This window comes from Cnephaeus nilssonii (assembly GCF_951640355.1).
Source record: "Cnephaeus nilssonii genome assembly, chromosome: 6".
Lineage (NCBI taxonomy): Eukaryota > Metazoa > Chordata > Mammalia > Chiroptera > Vespertilionidae > Cnephaeus > Cnephaeus nilssonii.
In genome coordinates this window covers 99,398,225-99,415,980 of record NC_137077.1, presented here as the reverse complement: position 1 = coordinate 99,415,980, position 17,756 = coordinate 99,398,225, and the positions used below count along the sequence as shown (strand labels likewise).

Sequence of the window (17,756 nt, the reverse complement as noted above, 5' to 3'; positions counted from 1 at the left end):
CGGTGCCCTGGGTTAAAGCATTGGCCTGGCCAGAGGGGAGCGCGCTTTGGAACTCACAGGAGCCCACGCCCAGGGTGGCTGGAGTCTTAGTGACCGTGGGTCCGCAGCTGAGGCAGCAGGCCCCGGCGGGGGTGGCTGTACAGTCACAGGTGTTATCTGAGGGCACCCTTGGGTGGAGGTGAGGCTGGGCTCCCAGTCACAGCAGCTCTCCCCTTTACAAACCCGTGGCCTCTGTAGAAAAGCCGGCTGCTCTGGGCCTGTTTGCAACCAGAAGCTGCCTGGCTAGGTGAGCGCCATCAGCCTTCCCCCGAAGCTCTTGCAGGATCTAACTTTGCCACACACACACACACACACACACACACACACACAAAAAAAACAAAAAAAAAAAAAAAAAAAAAAAAAACCATCCACACATTCCTCTTTGGCTCCCTCACTCACTCATGCTCTCTCCCTCACTGCTGCCTTCTTCCTGCCTCTGCAGTTGGGTCTGCAGTGTTATTCACCCATTTGTGGATAGAGTCTCCTCTCTGGGTGTCTGGTTATGTGGCTCGCTCTCTATCACATTGGCTAAACAGGATAAAATTCACCTCGACAAGACATGACACAAAGGGAACAAAACACAAATGTACTCACGACACCGATAACCCCAATATAAGTGACCACCAGAGAAAAGAGAATTAGGGGAGAGAAAAGAGAGCACAAATGATATCAAAGAGAGAAAAAATTGTATGAAAGAAAAGAAAAATAAGACAAAGGAAAAAAATATATACTTATGAGGAGAAAACACCAGAGAACAAACAGATAAACCAAAACATATAAACACCAAATTCCCAGTAAAGAGGGTGGGGGCAGAATCTTATATACAGAAAGTAAGGTTAAGGAATTGGATGAAAATGGGGAGGACCTCAGTTCAGTATAGAGGAAGTAGAAAGAGGATGAGTAGAAAAGAAGAAAGAGAAGAAAATAATAATTTTTAAAAAATAATTTTAAAAATATAAGATTTTAAAAATTAGAATGATGAAAAAATAATGCGAAAAGAAATAGGAAATAAAGAAACAAACGAAAAAAGGAAAGTAAAGAAAAAAGAGATAACAAAATAATAATAAAATAAAAATGAAAAAGTGAAGTGTCGTTTCTTTCCATCGATTTTTAATTCCCTATGAGGGCTGGTTTAAGATCCCACTCTTCTGTACTGTCTGCCACTTCTCAAGTTTCCTGTTGCTGGGACTGAAGGCCTCTATTCAGATTTTTTTTTTTTTATCCTTTGTAACACTCAGGGTGTAGTCTGGATGTGGCTGTATTGGTTGCCTGCAGGGAGGAGCTATCTCTTCAGGAGAAAATGGCTGCCTAGGTCCGGCACATCAGGTATGACTCAGGGCCAGAACTTGTGGCCACCTCTCCCGAACCCTCTCCTCTCTCCAGCCTTTCCCTAGACTCCACAAGTCCGCACCTCCACCTGCACCTCAGCCATGGGTGAGTGTATTTGAAAAGTCCTATGCACTCGGTTCAGTGAACAAAACCAAAGACCAAAAAGAGGGGAAAGAGCTGTGCCCCTGCTGCCCCTCTCCCCCCGGCACAGCACGGCTTCCTCTGGGCTCAGTCTCTCATGACTGTGGACCCAGACCCAGAATATCCTACCTCAGCAGTCCTGTGGACCTCCTTTCCACAGTCAGACGCTACATCTGTCCCAAGGAATGCAGTCTTGGTGCCGCAAGGTTTCCCTCTGACCCTATGGGCTTGGAGGTCTCATAGTTCTCTCCAGCCTAGATCCCTGATTTTACCATTCTCCAGGTGTCCTCTGCCCTTCCTGGCTGTAAATTGTCTCACCAGCTGTGTCGACTTCACTAATTCAGGATGGATGTTATTCGATCTAGTTGCTCATTCTATCTGCTCTGGTACAAGGCTTGGGACACGTCCGTCTAGTCCACTGCCATTTTGTCTTTCCTCTATCCTTCATTTTGTATATGTGATGTATCACATTTATTTATTTGCAAAGACTGTACCAACCTTGAATCCCTGAAATAAATACCACTTGGTCATAGTGTATGATCTTTTTAATGTATTGATACATTTGGTTTGCAAATATTTTGTTGTGGATTTTAGCATCTATGTTCATCAGGGATACTGGCCTATAATTTTCTTTCTGTGTATAATTTCTTTATCTGGTTTTGGAATTAGGATAATGCTGGCCTTACAAAAAATTTTTTTGGAAGTCTTCCCTCCTCTTGAATTTTTTGGAATGATTTGAGGAGGCTAGGTGTTAGTTCTTCTTGAAATGTTTGATAAAATTAGCCAGTCCAGGAGTTTTATTTGCTGGGAGCATTTTTATTACTACTACAATTTCATTAGTTGTTATTGGTCTATTCAGGTTTCTGATTGTTCCTGATTCAGTTTTGGAAGATTTTATGTTTCTAGAAATTTGTCCATTACGCCCAGGTTGTCCCATTTGTTGGCATATAGTTGTTCACAGTATTTTCTTATAATCTTTTCTATTTCTATGGTGTCAGTTGTTGTATCCTCTCTTCCATTTCTCAATTTATTTATTTATTTGTGTATTCTCTTTTTGTTTCTTAATGAGTCTGGCTAAAGTTTCATCAATCTTGTTTACCTTTTCAAAGAACCAGCTCTTGGATTAATTGGTCTTTAGCACTATTTCCTTAGTCACTATGTCATTTATTTTCTTCCTTCTACTTCCTCTGGCTTTTCTTGTTGTTCTTTTTCTAGTTCTTTTAGGTGTAGGGTTATATTGTTTATTTGAGATTTTTCTTGTTTCTTAAGGTAGACCTGTAATGTTATGAACTTCCCTCTCAGGATAGCTGTCACTGTGTTCCATAGATTTTGGGTTGTTATGTGTTCATTTTCATTTGTTTCCAGGTAATCTATTTTTCTTCCTTGATCTCATCAGTATCCTATTCGTTTTTTAATACCAATGTTATTTAGCCTCCAAGTTTTTGAATGTTTTTTTAGTTATCTTCCTGTAGTTGATTTCTAGTTTCATGCCATTGTGAACCAACATTTTTGTGAACCAACATTTTTGTGAACCAATATGAGTTCAACATTCTTGAATTTGTTAAGATGTATACTGTGTCCTAACATGTCTATCTTTGAGAATGTTTCATATGCCCTAGAGAAGAATGTATATTCTGCTGCTTTGGGATAAAATGTTCTGTAAATATCAATTAAATCTATCTGATCTAGTGTGTTAAGGTCACTGCTTCCTTGTTGATATTTTGTCTGTTAGATCTATCCAATGATGACAGTGGTGTGTTAAATCCCCCTACTATAACTATTGCTATTGACCTCTCCCGTAAAGTTAACAGAGTTATATATATACCGGAGGCCCGGTGCATGGATTTGTGCACCGGTGGGGTCCCTCGGCCTTGCCTGTGGGGATTGGGCTGAAACTAGCTCTCTGACATCCCCTAAGGGGTCCCAGATTGCAAGAGGGAGCAGGCCAGGCAGAATGACCTCACCAGTGCACTATTGGGGCTGGGGAGGGACCACGGGAGGGCTCCAGGGCATGTCTGGCCTGTCTCACCCAGTCCTGATTGGGGCCAATTGGTGCCAATCGGGGCCCTCTTGCTCAGTCCCAAACAGGGCCGGCTGGTGGGGAGGGACCGCAGGAAGGCTCCAGGGTGTGTCTGGCCCATCTTGCCCAGTCCCGATCGGGGCTGACTGGGGCCAGCCATCTGGGGAGGTACCGTGGGAGGTTGGCTGGCTGGGGAGGGACTGCAGGAGGGCTCCAGGGTGTGTCCAGCCCATCTCATCCAGTCCCGATCAGCTGGACCCCAGCAGCAAGCTGGTGGTCAGTGCACGTCATAGCGACTGGTTGAACAGTCGAATGGTTGGACACTTAGCATATTAGGCTTTTATTATATAGGATAAACACACACACACATATTTAGTTGTTCCCATATTTGGTGCATATATGTTTAACAGGGTTATATCTTCTTGTTGGATCTATCCCTTTAGTATTATGCAGGGACCATCTTTGTCTTTTTTATGCCTTTTGTTTTAAAGTCTATTTTGTCCAATATAAGTATCATTACCCAGCGTTTTTTTCCTGTTCCCTATTGCATGGAATATTTTTTTCTATCCCTTCATTTTCAGCCTGTGTGAATATTTTGATCATAGATGAGTCTCTTGTAAACAGTATGTTTTCTTATTCATTCTGCTACCATATGTTTTTTTGATTGGAACATTTAGTCCATTTACATGTAAGGTTATTATTGATAGGTAGTCATTTATTGCCATTTTTTTCTTTATACCTGTTTCTTTCTCTCTCTATTTCTTCTTCTTAAAGCAGTCTTTTAACACTTATTACAATGCTGGTTTGGTGGTAATAAACTTTAACTTTTTATTTTGTCTGGGAAGCTGTTTATTACAAGTTAGATTTTAAATGGCAGCCTTGTTGGATAGAGTAATCTTGGTTATAGGCCCTTGCTTTTCATTACTTTGAAAACTTCATACCTATCCCTTCTGGTCTGAAGTGTTTCTGTTGAGAAATCAGCTGACAGCCTTATGGGAACTCCCTTTTAGGTAACTAACTGTCTCTCTTTTGCTGCCTTTAAGATTCTGTCTTTGCTTTAACCTGGGCCATTTTAATTGTGATGTGTCTTGGTATAGGTCTCTTTGGGTTAATCTAGATTGAGACTCTGTGATTCCTGCACTTGTGTGACTTTACTTCATCAGATTATGGCAGTTTTCTGTCATTATTTCTTCAAACAGGTTTTCTATTCCTTGGTCACTTTCTTCTCCTTCTGTGCATGTTGTTACATTTCATGTTGTCCCAAAGTTCCCTAAAATATCCTCATTCTTTTAAATTATTTTTTATTTTTGCTGCTATGATTGGGTGTTTGTCTGTTTTTTTCTAGCTTGTCTTACAAATAGCTGCTTTGGTCTTCTGCTTAATCCAGCCTGTGTATTCCTTCCAGTATATTCTTTATCTCAGATATGGTATTCTTCATTTCTGACTAGTTATTTTTCATCATCTCTATGTCCCTTTTCATGCTGTTGAGTATCTTTAAAACCACTACTTTGAACTCTGTTTCCGATAAAGTGCTTGCCTCTATTTTCATTTAGTTATTTTTCTGGAGATTACTCCTGTTCTTTCATTTGGGGTCCTGTTTGTTTGTTTTTTGTTTTTGTCTCCCCAAGTTGGCTGTTTCTTTTTGTTTATTTCTCAGTATTAGATAGAACTGCTATGACTCCCAGTCTTGGTGGGGTGGCCTTATGTAATATGTGACCTGTGCAACACAGTGGTGCAGTCATCTTGATCTCCTGTGCTGGGTGCTCTAGGAATGCCCCTTTTGTGGGTAATGTGGGCACTCCATCAATGGAATAGAATAGAGAACCCAAAAATCGACCCAAGTCACTATGCTCAATTAATATTTGACAAAGGAGACATGAATATACAATGGAGTCAAAACAGTCTCTTCAATAAATGGTGTTGGGTAAATTGGACAGATACATGCAAAAAAAATGAAACTAGACCACCAACTTACACCATACACAAAAATAAACTCAAAATGGATAAAGGACTTAAACATAAGATGGGAAACCATAAAAATACTAGAGGAATCCACAGGCAGCAAAATCTCAGATATATGCCGAAGCAATTTCTTCACTGATACTGCTCCTAGGGCAATGGAAACTAAAGAGAAAGTAAACAAATGGACTACATCAAAATAAAAAGCTTTTTCACAGCAAAAGAAACAATCAACAAAACAACAAGAAAGCCCACTGCATGGGAGAACATATTTGCCAATGTTATCACCGATAAGGGTTTTAATCTCCAATATTTACAGGGAACTCATACAACTTAACAAAAGGAAGATAAACAACCCAATCAAAAACTGGGCAATGGACCTAAATAGATACTTTTCAAAAGAAGACAGAAGGAAGGCCAAGAGGCATATGAAAACATGCTCAAAGTCACAAATCATCCAAGAGATGCAAATCAAAATGACAATGAGGTACCATCTCACACCTGTCAGAATGGCTATCATCAACAAATCAACAAATGACAAGTGCTGGCGAGGATGCGGAGAAAAGAACCCTCGTACACTGCTGGAAGCCGATAATTGTTTTAATAATAGAGAGCTGTGGATAGGGAATTTGGAGGGCTGGTCAACCGTAATTGCTCTGAAGGGTCGGAGCTAATTAATAGATATTGGTAGTTGAAGCAGCCCCCACCTGTTAGTCCTAAATTCACTGATTGGTTTTTATTGGAGTTTCCTGCCTAGGGCATATGGGTGTATCCTATAATTTTAATCTTAATCAAAGGGATGGAAAAGCCAGAGCAAGTAGTAGTCCTCCCACTAGAGTTGGACTACCACCTGGCCCCCATTTCCCAAATTAATGCTTTTCTAGTCTCTTTTCATTTGTGTGCAGCCTTCTCCAGAACCCGAACCCTGAATCACACGGGACATGAAAGGGGTTTCCACAGTGCACTGCTGGTGGGAATGCAGACTGGTGCAGCCACTGTGGAGAACAGTATGGAGCTTCCTCATAAAACTGAAAATGCAACTCCCCTTTGACCCAGTGATCCCACTTCTAGGAATATATCCCAAGAAACTAGAAACACCAATCAGAAAGGATATATGCACCCCTATGTTCATAGCAGCACAATTCACCATAGCTAAGATTTGGAAACAGCCTAAGTGCCCATCAGCAGATGAGTGGATTAAAAAACTGTGGTAATAATAAATTATTAAGAAAGTAATAAGAAAAACAAAGATGTATAAAAGAGGAAAGATCGCACCTGGTGTGGCTCAGTAATTGAACATCTACACATGGAATACTACGCTGCTGTAAAAAAGAAGGAGTTCTTACCATTTGCAACAGCATAGATGGAACTGGAGAGCGTTATGCTAAGTGAAATAAGCCAGTCAGAGAAAGACAAACATCACATGATCTCACTCATTTGTGGAATATAATGAACAACATAAACTGATGAACAAAAACAGATCCAGAGACAGAGAAACATCAATCAGACCATCAAACCTCAGAGGGAAGGCAGGGGAGGGTGGGGGTAAGGGGGAGAGATCAACCAAAGGACTTGCATGCATGCATATAAGCCTAACCAATGGACACAGACAACAGGGGGGTGAGGACATGAGTGGGGGCGATGGGGTAGGGTGTAATGGGGGAATAAGGACACATATGTAACACCTTAATCAATAAAGAAATTTTTTAAAAAGAAAAAATAAATAAATAATTGGGTTTTGATTGCTATTGGCTCATTTGTAGGTGGCATTGACTCTCAGGCTGGCTGTGAGCATCAACCCCTACCACGGCATACAAGCTGCTGACAAAACAAAACATAAAACAAAACACCCACAACAGCACAACAATTAAAATAATAAGAAAAAATTAAAAAGAAATAAAAAATTAAATATAATAAGAAAGGAAAAAAGAAACAGATAAAAGGGGAAAAATAATATGAAAATTTAAAAATAGTAAAGAATAAGAAAAGAGAAATGGGAAGAAAAGAATAGGAAAATTAAACAGCAAATAAATAGAGTAAGGAAAGAAAAAAGAAAAAATATTTTTTAAAAAAATGAAAGTAATAAGAAAAACAAAGATGTATAAAACAGGAAAGATCCCAGCTGGTGTGGCTCAGTAATTGAACATCAACCTATGAACCAGGATGCCACAGTTCAATTCCCAATTAGGGCACATGCCTGGGTAGTGGACTCAATCCCCAGTGGCGGGAGGAGGGGGTGGCAGGGAGGAGGGGTGAGTACAAGAGGCAGCCAATCAATTATTCTCTCTCATCATTGATGTTTTTACCTCTCTCTCTCCCTCTCTTCCCCTCTGAAATCAGTACAAATTTAAAAAAAAAAAAAAAGAGAGAAAAAAATTAAAAAGTGGAGTTCGCCTCAGCAGAGTTTAGTGCCTGCTGAGGTCTCCCAAAAGATTTGCTGTTTGTTGGATCCTGCTCCAATATTGTCTAAAGCTGGCCACTCGGTGTATCAGTTCTGGGCCTCTTTGGAGAAACTCTGGTGTATGCCAATGTCAGATGCTGTCTATGTCTGGCCCTGGGCAATGTGTCTGAGGCTACATGTAATGCACAGCTTGTAATACTGACCTTAGCTAAGCATGAGAAGGGCCAAGCTGCACTCTAGAACTCAATTTTACCAGCAGCTGGCACAAGGGCTGGTCAGCAAACATCTCAAGTCACCCTGGGATCTGCCTCCACTTTCCAGCTGACTGTTAAGCTTAGTCACTGAAAGGGCTTAGTCTCTAAAAGGCAGATTCACAAGAGGGTGGTCTTGGATCTCCCATGAGGGGGGAAGTGCTATTTAGACTTTAGGAAAGATGGTGGGTGTAATCCCCCTCCCAGATCCACAGGTCTGAGTCTGTCTCGGATTTTTCCCTGACCTTGGCAGGGTGGAGCCCCAAGTCTTGTAGCCGGTGGCTGGGGCTTCTGGAGCCCAGAGGTTGAGTCTTCCAGAGGCCAGGAGGATGTTCCTATAGGGTCTCCCATGAAGGAGAAGCGCCAGTCTGGTTTGTGGGAAAGTGGGGGGAATGGCCCAGCCCCAATTCCAGTCACTGACACCCACAGAGTCTGCGCAGGCTTTTCCCTTCCTGCCCATGCCACTGACTCCTCCGCAGGACTTAAGATGCAGGGTGGAGTGAATGGGATTCTTGACATAATCCCAGGCTGCTGCTACCTAGAAGGTGTTGCACTTCCCAGGAAAGACGGCTGCTGTGGTATCAGGATGAACCAGTACAGGGTTTTCAGCAACTGCTCCCCCATATCTCTCTCCCAAGCCACAAACCACAGACTCTCCTTAGGCAACTCCAGTCTGTACCACCCTCCCTCCTCTGGAGCCCAGGAGAGTGGCCGCAAACAAAACTGTGAATTGGCTCTCCAGAGGAACCTTTGTATCCAGTGGGCTCTGCCTCTCTTTCTGGATGACATTTTCTTAACTGGCTAAATAAATGTAAATGTTTCTCATGCCTGTGATTCATCTCATCTCCAAAAGGTAGATGTGATAGCGTTTCTCTGAATTATTTATTACTTAGTCTGTTCTCACAGGACAGTACCAACATTTAAAACACCCGAGTTCTGGTATTTTGTTTTTTCTCTTTTGGCAGAAAGGTGGGATCCTAAGAAAACAAAATAGAGATGCAGAAGAGGAGGTCATCTTTTCAATCCATATTCATGCTGCTTACAAAAATACCCTAGCTCAGAGACCTAAGTCTGAGAGTGAAGAAAATAAATTTAATGTATGAAAAAAATCTCTCACAAGTGCAGTGCTGAAAGAGTCTACAAGTCTTCGGATCAGGTTTATATTTACATGAAGGTCAAGGCCTCTGATAATTTTGGCAATTTCTGAATGGCCAAAAAATGTTATCTTTGGAAACAATCTTGTTTTTGGCACACAAGTTAAACATTCTAGGTAGCTAATCTGGAATCAGTCTTGAGGAAATCGGTTAATAAACAGCTCTGCACCGGTAGGCCAGTAAGTGTGTGGATTAAAACACCACTAAGTTATGGACTTAAAGGTTCCTAAGAAAATCACAACCTTTGGTTGATAACAGGCCCTGTAAAACTCAAAGCATTATGGAGCACATGCATGTCTCCTTCTTGACCAGAAAAGAAATTAAAGTATTTCTCTTCCTCCTGCATATTGCAAAATTATCATTTCAAACCCTCAACCTTCAACTTGTGAGGTTAAAATAACACATACAGCATCTCCTCTGAATTTATTTTCCTAATGACATTAATTATTTCCATAGTCAAAATATCATTTTAAAGCTGGAGAATCATAAATTGAGTCTGAAAACTATCACATCTTCATATAAACTGTCAGTGTGGCAAACGCTAACCAATTTCTAATTCCATCCAAGTGGACTGACCCTAAATATTGCAATTATTCAGCCTCATGACTTCAGAAAAATTAGAGTTCATGGTGATCAAAGATGATGTCAGAGTCTCAAAAGAAAAAATGACAAGGTTCAACTCAAAAACACATTTAAGACATCATTGAGTAGTTAGATATTGCTGGTAAATATTGATTAAAAAAAGAAACACAAAATGAAGATCTGGAAAAACTTGCAGGTGGAGTAACTGTCCTGAAGATCGATGGCATGAGTGCTGCAGTGACAGATGCAGTAAATGCTGCACGAGACACTGTCAACCAGGACACAGTGTGGCAGTGGCCATGTGCAGCTTTGATGCTGACAGCTGTGCTTGGGTTTCACTGAGCTTGGATCAGTGGGTTTAGCATTTTCATTAAATTTGGAAAGTATTTCTTTAAATATCTGTCATGGGCCCCTTCTCTTCAGAGGACTTCAATCACATATACAAGGTCACCTGGAATTGTCCCACAGCTCAGGGATGCTCTATTCACTGGTTTAAAATTATTTTTTATTTTTGTGTTTCATTTGTATAGTTACTGTTACAGTGTCCCCAAGATTAGTGACCCTTTCTTCTGTAATGTCCAATTTGCTGTTAATCCTACCCAGGGGGGTTTCACCTTACACAATGTAGTTTTCATCTCTAGAAGTTTGACTTCAGTCTTATGTATACTTTCCAAGTCTCTTTATTGAACATAAAGTATGGAGTTATAACTATTTGAGTGACAGCTTAAAAAACACTAATTCTAGTGTATTGTTTCTAGGACAATTTTAATCAACTTAGTTTTCTCTTCATTATGGGTGAATTTTCCTGCTGCATTGTGTGCCTGATAACTTTTGATTGGATGCCAAGCATTGTGAATCTTTTTGGGTGCTGGATATTTTGGTACTTCTATAAATCCTCTTGAGTTCTCACATATGAGCTCATTACTTGGAAACAGTTTGGTCTTTTAGGATCTTGCTTTTAAGATGTGTCAGGCAGGACTGGAGTAGTGCTTAGTCCTAGGTTAGTATTTCCCAATATTAGAGGAAGACCCTCTAAGTGCTCTACCCAGTAACTCATGGAACAAGAGTATTTCAGGCTCAGGCCTATGGGAATGTTAGGCACCATTCCTTCTAATCATTTTGGTAGATTCTTTGCCCAGCCTCCAATAATTTCCTCACACACAGTGCTGATCAGTACTTAAGGGGTGCCTCTAGAGATCTCCTGTGTTCTCTTTTTGTGCAGCTCTGTCCTCTCCAGTGCTCTGTCCTACAAACTCTAGCGACCTTGGTCTCCCAGACTTTCAGCTTTAATCCTCATTTTTCTTTGGCCAGTGTGGCTCATTTGGTTGAGCATTGTCTTGTGTACTTCAAGGTTATAGTTCTATTCCCAGTCAGAGCACATACCCAGGTTGTGGGTTTGATCCCAGTCAGGGAGCATGCGGGAGGCAATCGACCATGCTTCTCTCTCACATCAATGTTTCTCTCTCTCCCTTTCCCCTCTCTCTCTCTAAAAATCAATAAAACATATTTATAAAATTCTCATTTCATATATTTTAGTCCCTTTGGGAGGTTATTTCAGCTGTGAGAGTAAATTCAGTCCCTGTTATTCCATCTTGGCCAGATGTAGAAGTACCCACCATAGTTTCTAAATATGAATATATGTAGACTTGGAAGCCATTCTAGGATGAGAATGACTTCTTACCTTATTAATGTATCATCATCCACAATGACTAACCATGCTATTTTCTCATGGCTGTAATTCAAAAATCTTTCCAAAATGGCAAATGTCTTTCCACAATGACCTAGGAAAGGCAAGAGGAAAACTTACAATGTACTATTTTTTTAAAATATATATTATTCATTTAAAAACATTTTTTAGTTTCAGAGTTTTTAAAAGAAGAACCTTAAATGTTGCCATGTATCTTAATAATTTAAAATTTTAAAAATTAGCTTCACTAATTTTCAGACATAGTGAACCAGGAGAAATTTTAGAAATCATGAAATCTAAGCCATTCATTTCACATATGAAGAAATGAAGAATAGAGAGATGAGATGAGGCAGAGGTAAGATTTGTACCTTCACTCAAAAAAATAAGAAAGAAATTACAAAAGCCTGGCATCTGTCCTTCGATATACTTATTCTGAAGCAACTGGTAAAACCTACAAGTATCACAAACATAGGGAAACAATGGTGCAAAAGTGGACTTCTAAATCTTCATTCATTTTGCAAGTACTTGCTGTTAAGTTTTAATATGCTTGACACTGTGGCAGGTTCTAGGCTACGCACTAAGATAGTCATAGGCTTTGGGCCCATGAGATAAATGTTAATGTGTTATTGGAAAATGATGAGGCATGATAAGAATAAAATGCTTGGGAAGAGAACCCAAGTTATTTGGTACACTCCAGAGAACAAGCTAATATCCTATCTAATAAAAGAGTAATATGCAAATTTACTGTACCTTCGCTACACCCACAAGCCATGCCCACAAGCCACGCCCACAGGCCAATCAGGAGCGAATATGCAAATAAACCCAACCAAGATGGCTGTGGCCACAGAGATCAGGAGGGAGGCTTGGGTTTCCCTGGCAATGGAGGAAGCCAAGCTTTCCGCCTGCCCTTGCCGGCCTAGGCCTCCACTCTATGCTACAAAATTTCAATGACAGAAGATAAATAAATAGCAACAAAAATGATGGCAGCCACAGAGCTGGAGATAGCAGGAGGCTAGGGTTGCCCCCGGCGATGGAGGAAGCCAAGCTTCTGCAGCCCTGGCCGGCCTAGGCCTCCACTCCAGGCTACAAAGTTTCAATTGTAGAAGATAAATAAATCCCAGATACCAGGGCCTCCGCTTGGGTCGCTGTGGGGTGTGGCTGGCCTGCAAACCACCACAGGCCCCTTGCCCAGGCCTCCCCATGCCCCAAGGGAACCCCCACCTGATCCGGGACACCCTTCAGGGAAAACCAGCTGGCCCCCACCCATGCACCAGGCCTCTATCCTATCTAATAAAAGAGTAATATGCAGATTGACCATTACTCCAACACACAAGATGGCTGCCCCCATGTGGTCAAAGATCCTGCCCCCATGTGGACACAAGATGGCCAGCAGGGGAGGGCAGTTGGGAGGGACCAGGCCTGCAAGGGAGGGCAGATGTGGGCAATCAGGCCAGCAGGGGAGGGCAGTTGGGAGGGACCAGGCCTGCAAGGGAAGACAGTTGGGGGTGATCAAGCCTGCAGGGGAGGGCAGTTAGGGGTGACCAAGCCGGCAGAGGAGGGAAGTTATGGGTTACCGGGCCTGCAGGGAAGGGCAGTTGGGGAGGACCCAGGCCTGCAGGGGAGAGCAGTTGGGAGGGAACAGACCTGCAGGGGAGGGCAGTTAGGGGCAAACAGGCTGGCAGGGGAGTGGTTAGGGGGTGATCAGGCTGGCAGGCAGAAGCGGTTAGGGGCAATCAGGAAGGCAGGCAGGCGAGCAGTTTGGAGGGATGTCCCCAGCAGAAGGTAGGCAGGTGAGCAGTTGAGAGGGATGTCCGACTGCCACTAGGGATCGGGCCTAAACGGGCAGTCGGACATCCCTCAAGGGGTCCCAGATTGGAGAGGGTGCAGGCTGGGATGAGGGACAGGCCCCCGTGCACGAATTTTGTGCACCAGGCCTCTAGTCTATATATATAAAGAGCCAGGGTCGTAACATCCAAAATGACCAAATGCTTGACCAAATGCCAGGCTGCATGCGCAGCAGGTGAGCGGGCTGAACTACTGACCTCTCGGAGAGAGAGGCGGGGCTGATTAGCAGTGGCTGCAGCTGCTGGTGAGACCCAGAGAGAGAAGCAGGGTGATCAGACCCTGCTTCTCTCTCTGGGCCTCGCCAGCATCCAAGCCTCTCTCTCTCTCTCCCAGAAGTCAGCAGTTCAGCCTGCTCACTAGCAGCCTGGGGCCGTTGCTGATCAGCCCTGCCTCTATGATCAGGCCCAAAAACAGGCCTGGAGATGCTAACTGGCATAGAAACTGACCAATCAGAACCAAATCTGGGTTAATTGCAGGAGCCAATGGCTACCTAGGAGGCAGAGTTTTTGATGCTGACTGGCATGGAAACCAACCAATCAGAACCAAATCTGTGTGAATTGCAAGAAGCCAATGGATGCCTAGGAGTTGGAGCTTTTGACGCTGACTGGCATAGAAACTGACCAATCAGAACCTACTCTGGATGAACTGTGAATGCAGAACCTAAGGTGGGGGCTAAGAAGGGGTTTTAAGGGCAACAGTTGTTTGGTGTAAGGTATAAGAAAGTGATTCAATTTTTTAATGACCAGTTTGGCAGTATAGTGCATATGGCTGGCTATCAGTCCAGATATAGAGATTATGTGTTTTTGTCTGCCAAGAGCATCTCCTCCTGCTGAAAAAGGCTTTTCCCTCCCATTTATGCAATCCTATCCTATATATCTATATTAATAAAAGGGTAATATGCTAATTAGACCGGGTCAACCGGCCATCTTCCAGATGTCTGACTTCCTTCCGGTCAAAGCCATGGCAGTGGGGGCCAAGGCAGAGGCAGTTAGGGGCAATCACGCTGGCAGGCAGAGGGGTTAGGGGAAATTAGGCAGGCAGGCAGGCAAGTGGTTAGGAGCCAGTTGTCCCAGATTGCAAGAGGGATGTCTGACTGCCAGGTTAGGCCCGATCCCACAGGCAGTCAGATATCCCCCGAGGGGTCCCAGATTGGAGAGGGTGCAGACCAGGCTGAGGAATGCCCCTCCGTGCACTAATTTTGTGCACTGGGCCTCTAGTTAATTAATATTAAACTACTCAATTTGACCATTATTTTTGTTATTCGTGATCTCTTTCTGTACTTTTAACCATTATGGTATGTATTTTTGAAAGCCACCTCAAATTCCTTTAAGAATAAAGTAGAATATAAATATAAACAATAATATTGGATTAAAAATAAAATAAGAATGAATAATGAATGAATGAATATATGATTATTAAAGCCAACCTAAATAAAAGTTTAAAAAGCAAGATTGTAAAAAAAGAAAATTCATCTAAAATAATTTTTCCAAAACAGACAATAACAAATTCAGTAATACATTTAACCTTGTCAGGAAAACTGATAACTATAGGAACAGCATGTCTGATTCTACACAGTACTTTTAATAGTACTTAAAACAATAAAAATAAGTGACTCTAAAGAACTAAACAATTAATTCACTACTTTATTTTTTTATTCATAAACTAGAAGCCCAGTGGGGTCCCTCAGGCTGGCCTGCAGGGATGGGGCCAAAACCAGCTCTCCGACATCCCCCGAGGGGACCCAGATTGCAAGAGGGTGACGGCCAGGCCCGGGGACCCCACCGGTGCACAATCGGGCCAGGGAGAGACTGTGGGAGGGCTCCAGAGTGTGTCTAGCCTGTCTCACCTGTCCTGATTGGCTGGACTCCAGCAGCAAGCTAACCAACCAGTTGGAGCATCTGCTCCCTGGTGGTCAGTGTGCATCATAGCAACTGGTCAAATGGTCAAACAAATGGTTGGACATGTAGCATATTAGGTTTTTATTATATAGGATAGGTTTGGGGAACCAGAAAATTAAACTTAAAATGTGGCAGGAACACTGGATAAAAATTAAGATGAACAAAGTACATCTGAAGGTATCTACTTACAGATAGAGACAGTACAACAAAAGAGAATTACTGGCCAATATCTCTGATAAACTTAGATGCTAAAATCCTCAACCAAATATTAGCAAATCAGATCCAGCAACACATTAAAAAAATCATATACCATGACCAAGTGGGATTTATTTCAAGGATGCAAGACTGGTACAATATTCACAAATCAATAAATGTGATATATCACATAAACAGATTATAAGAAAAAAAATCACATGATCATATCATTGATGAAGAAAAAGCACTCAAAAAAACCCAACACCCTTTTTGATAAAAAATACTCTCAGCAAAGTGGGAATGATGGATCATACCACAACAACAACAAAAAAAAGTCATATATGACAAACCTATAGGCAACATTATACTCAATGGGCAAAAACTAAAACCATTTTCCCTATAAATAGGAAAAAGATAGGATTCCCACATTCACCACTCTTGTTCAACATAGTACTGGAAGTGCTAGCCACAGAAATCAGACAAGAAGAAAAAATAAAGGGCATTCAAATTTGTAAGGAGGAAGTAAAACTCTCATTATTCACAGATGCCATGATATTGTACACAGAATACACTAAAGACTCCACCAAAAAAAACTACTAGATTTAATAAATGAATTTGGCAATGTAGTATGATACAAAATTAACACCCAAAAATCTATGGCATCTTTATTTTTTAATTTATTTTTTCTGGTACCAAAGGTGCGACCCAGGTGCTCCGCAGTGGCGGTGATGAAATCATAGCTATGGCTGGCTTCCCGCTCATGTCTAGGCACCCAGGCTGCTCCCTGATGTGCCCTGGCCACTCCCACCTCCCTGCCTGCCTTCCTTGCTCCCAGGCTCCCCATTTCTATGGCATTTTTATACACAAATAATGAACTCTCAGAAAGAGAAACTAACAATCCCATTTACCATTACAAAAAAAAAAAAAAGTTAAGACACTGAGGAATAAACTTAACCAAGGAGGTTAAAGACCTGTGTTTGGAAAAGTATAGGACATTGAAAAAAGAGATAGAGGAAGATATAAACTAGTGGAAGTATATAACATGTTCATGGATTGGTAAAATCAACATCATTAAAATGTCCATACCCAAAGCAATCTATCCATTCAATGCAATCCCTATTAAATTACCAATGGAATATTTCATGGATCTAGAACAAATACTCCAAAAATTTATATGGAACCAAGGAAGACCCTGAATAGCCACAGTAATCTTGAGAATGAAGAACAAAGTTGGAGGAATCACAATACCAGATATCAAGTTATATTACAAAGCCACTGTACTCAAAACAGGGTCATACTGGCACAAGAACAGGCATATAGATCAATGGAACAGAACAGAGAACCCAGAATTTAACCCATGCATTATGCTCAATTAATATTTGAAAAAGGAGGCAAGAGCATACAATGGAGTCAAGACAGTCTCTTCAATAAATGACGCTGAGAAAATTGGACAGGTACAATGAAAAAAAAATGCAACTAGACCACCAACTTACATCATATACAAGAATAAACTCAAACTGGATAAAAGACTTAAATGTAAGTCGTAAAACCATAAAAATCTTAAAAGAAACCATAGGCAACAAAATCTCAGACATCTCTCGTAGCAATATGTTTACCAATACATCTCCTAGGACAATAGAAACTAAAGGGAAAGTCAACAAATGGGACTACATATATTTTGCACAGCAAAAGAAACCAAAATAACAAGAGAGCCCACTGCATGGGAGAACATATTTGCCAATGATACATCTGATACTGTTTAATCTCCAAAATATATGGGAAACCCATACAACTTAACAAAAGGAAGACAAACAATCCAATTAAAAAATGGGCAAAGGACCTAAAGAGATACTTCTCCAAAGTGGACATACAGATAGCTAAAAGACATATGAAAAAATGCTCCAAGTCACTAATCATCCGAGAGATGCAAATCAAAATGATAATGAGGTGCCATCTCACACCTGTCAGAATGGCTATCATCAACAAATCAACAAACAACAAGTGCTGGCAAGTATGTGGACAAAAGGGAACCCTAGTACACTGCTGGTGGGAATGCAGATTTGGTGCAGCCACTATGGAAAACAGTATGGAGTTTCCTCAAAAAATTAAAAATAGAATTCCCATTTGACTCAGTGATCCCACTTTTAGGACTATATCCAAAGAAATCAGAAACAGGACAAAAAAGTGGCGGTGAAATAGAAAGACGTGTCCCGAGCCTTGTCCCGGAGCAGAAAGAAAGATCAGCTGAGGGTTGC

General features: G+C 41.6%; 1 protein-coding gene across 2 annotated transcripts in view; it reads right to left on the bottom strand.

Annotated features, from left to right (window-relative positions):
* B3GLCT (beta 3-glucosyltransferase) overlaps window positions 1–17,756 on the bottom strand; it is a 159,819-nt gene that overhangs the window by 26,259 nt on the left and 115,804 nt on the right. For both annotated transcript variants that reach the window (XM_079773996.1, XM_079773997.1), the window contains one exon: window positions 11,558–11,657. In XM_079773996.1, coding sequence (XP_079630122.1) covers window positions 11,558–11,657 — 100 coding nt within the window. The remainder of the gene's footprint in view (window positions 1–11,557; window positions 11,658–17,756) is intronic.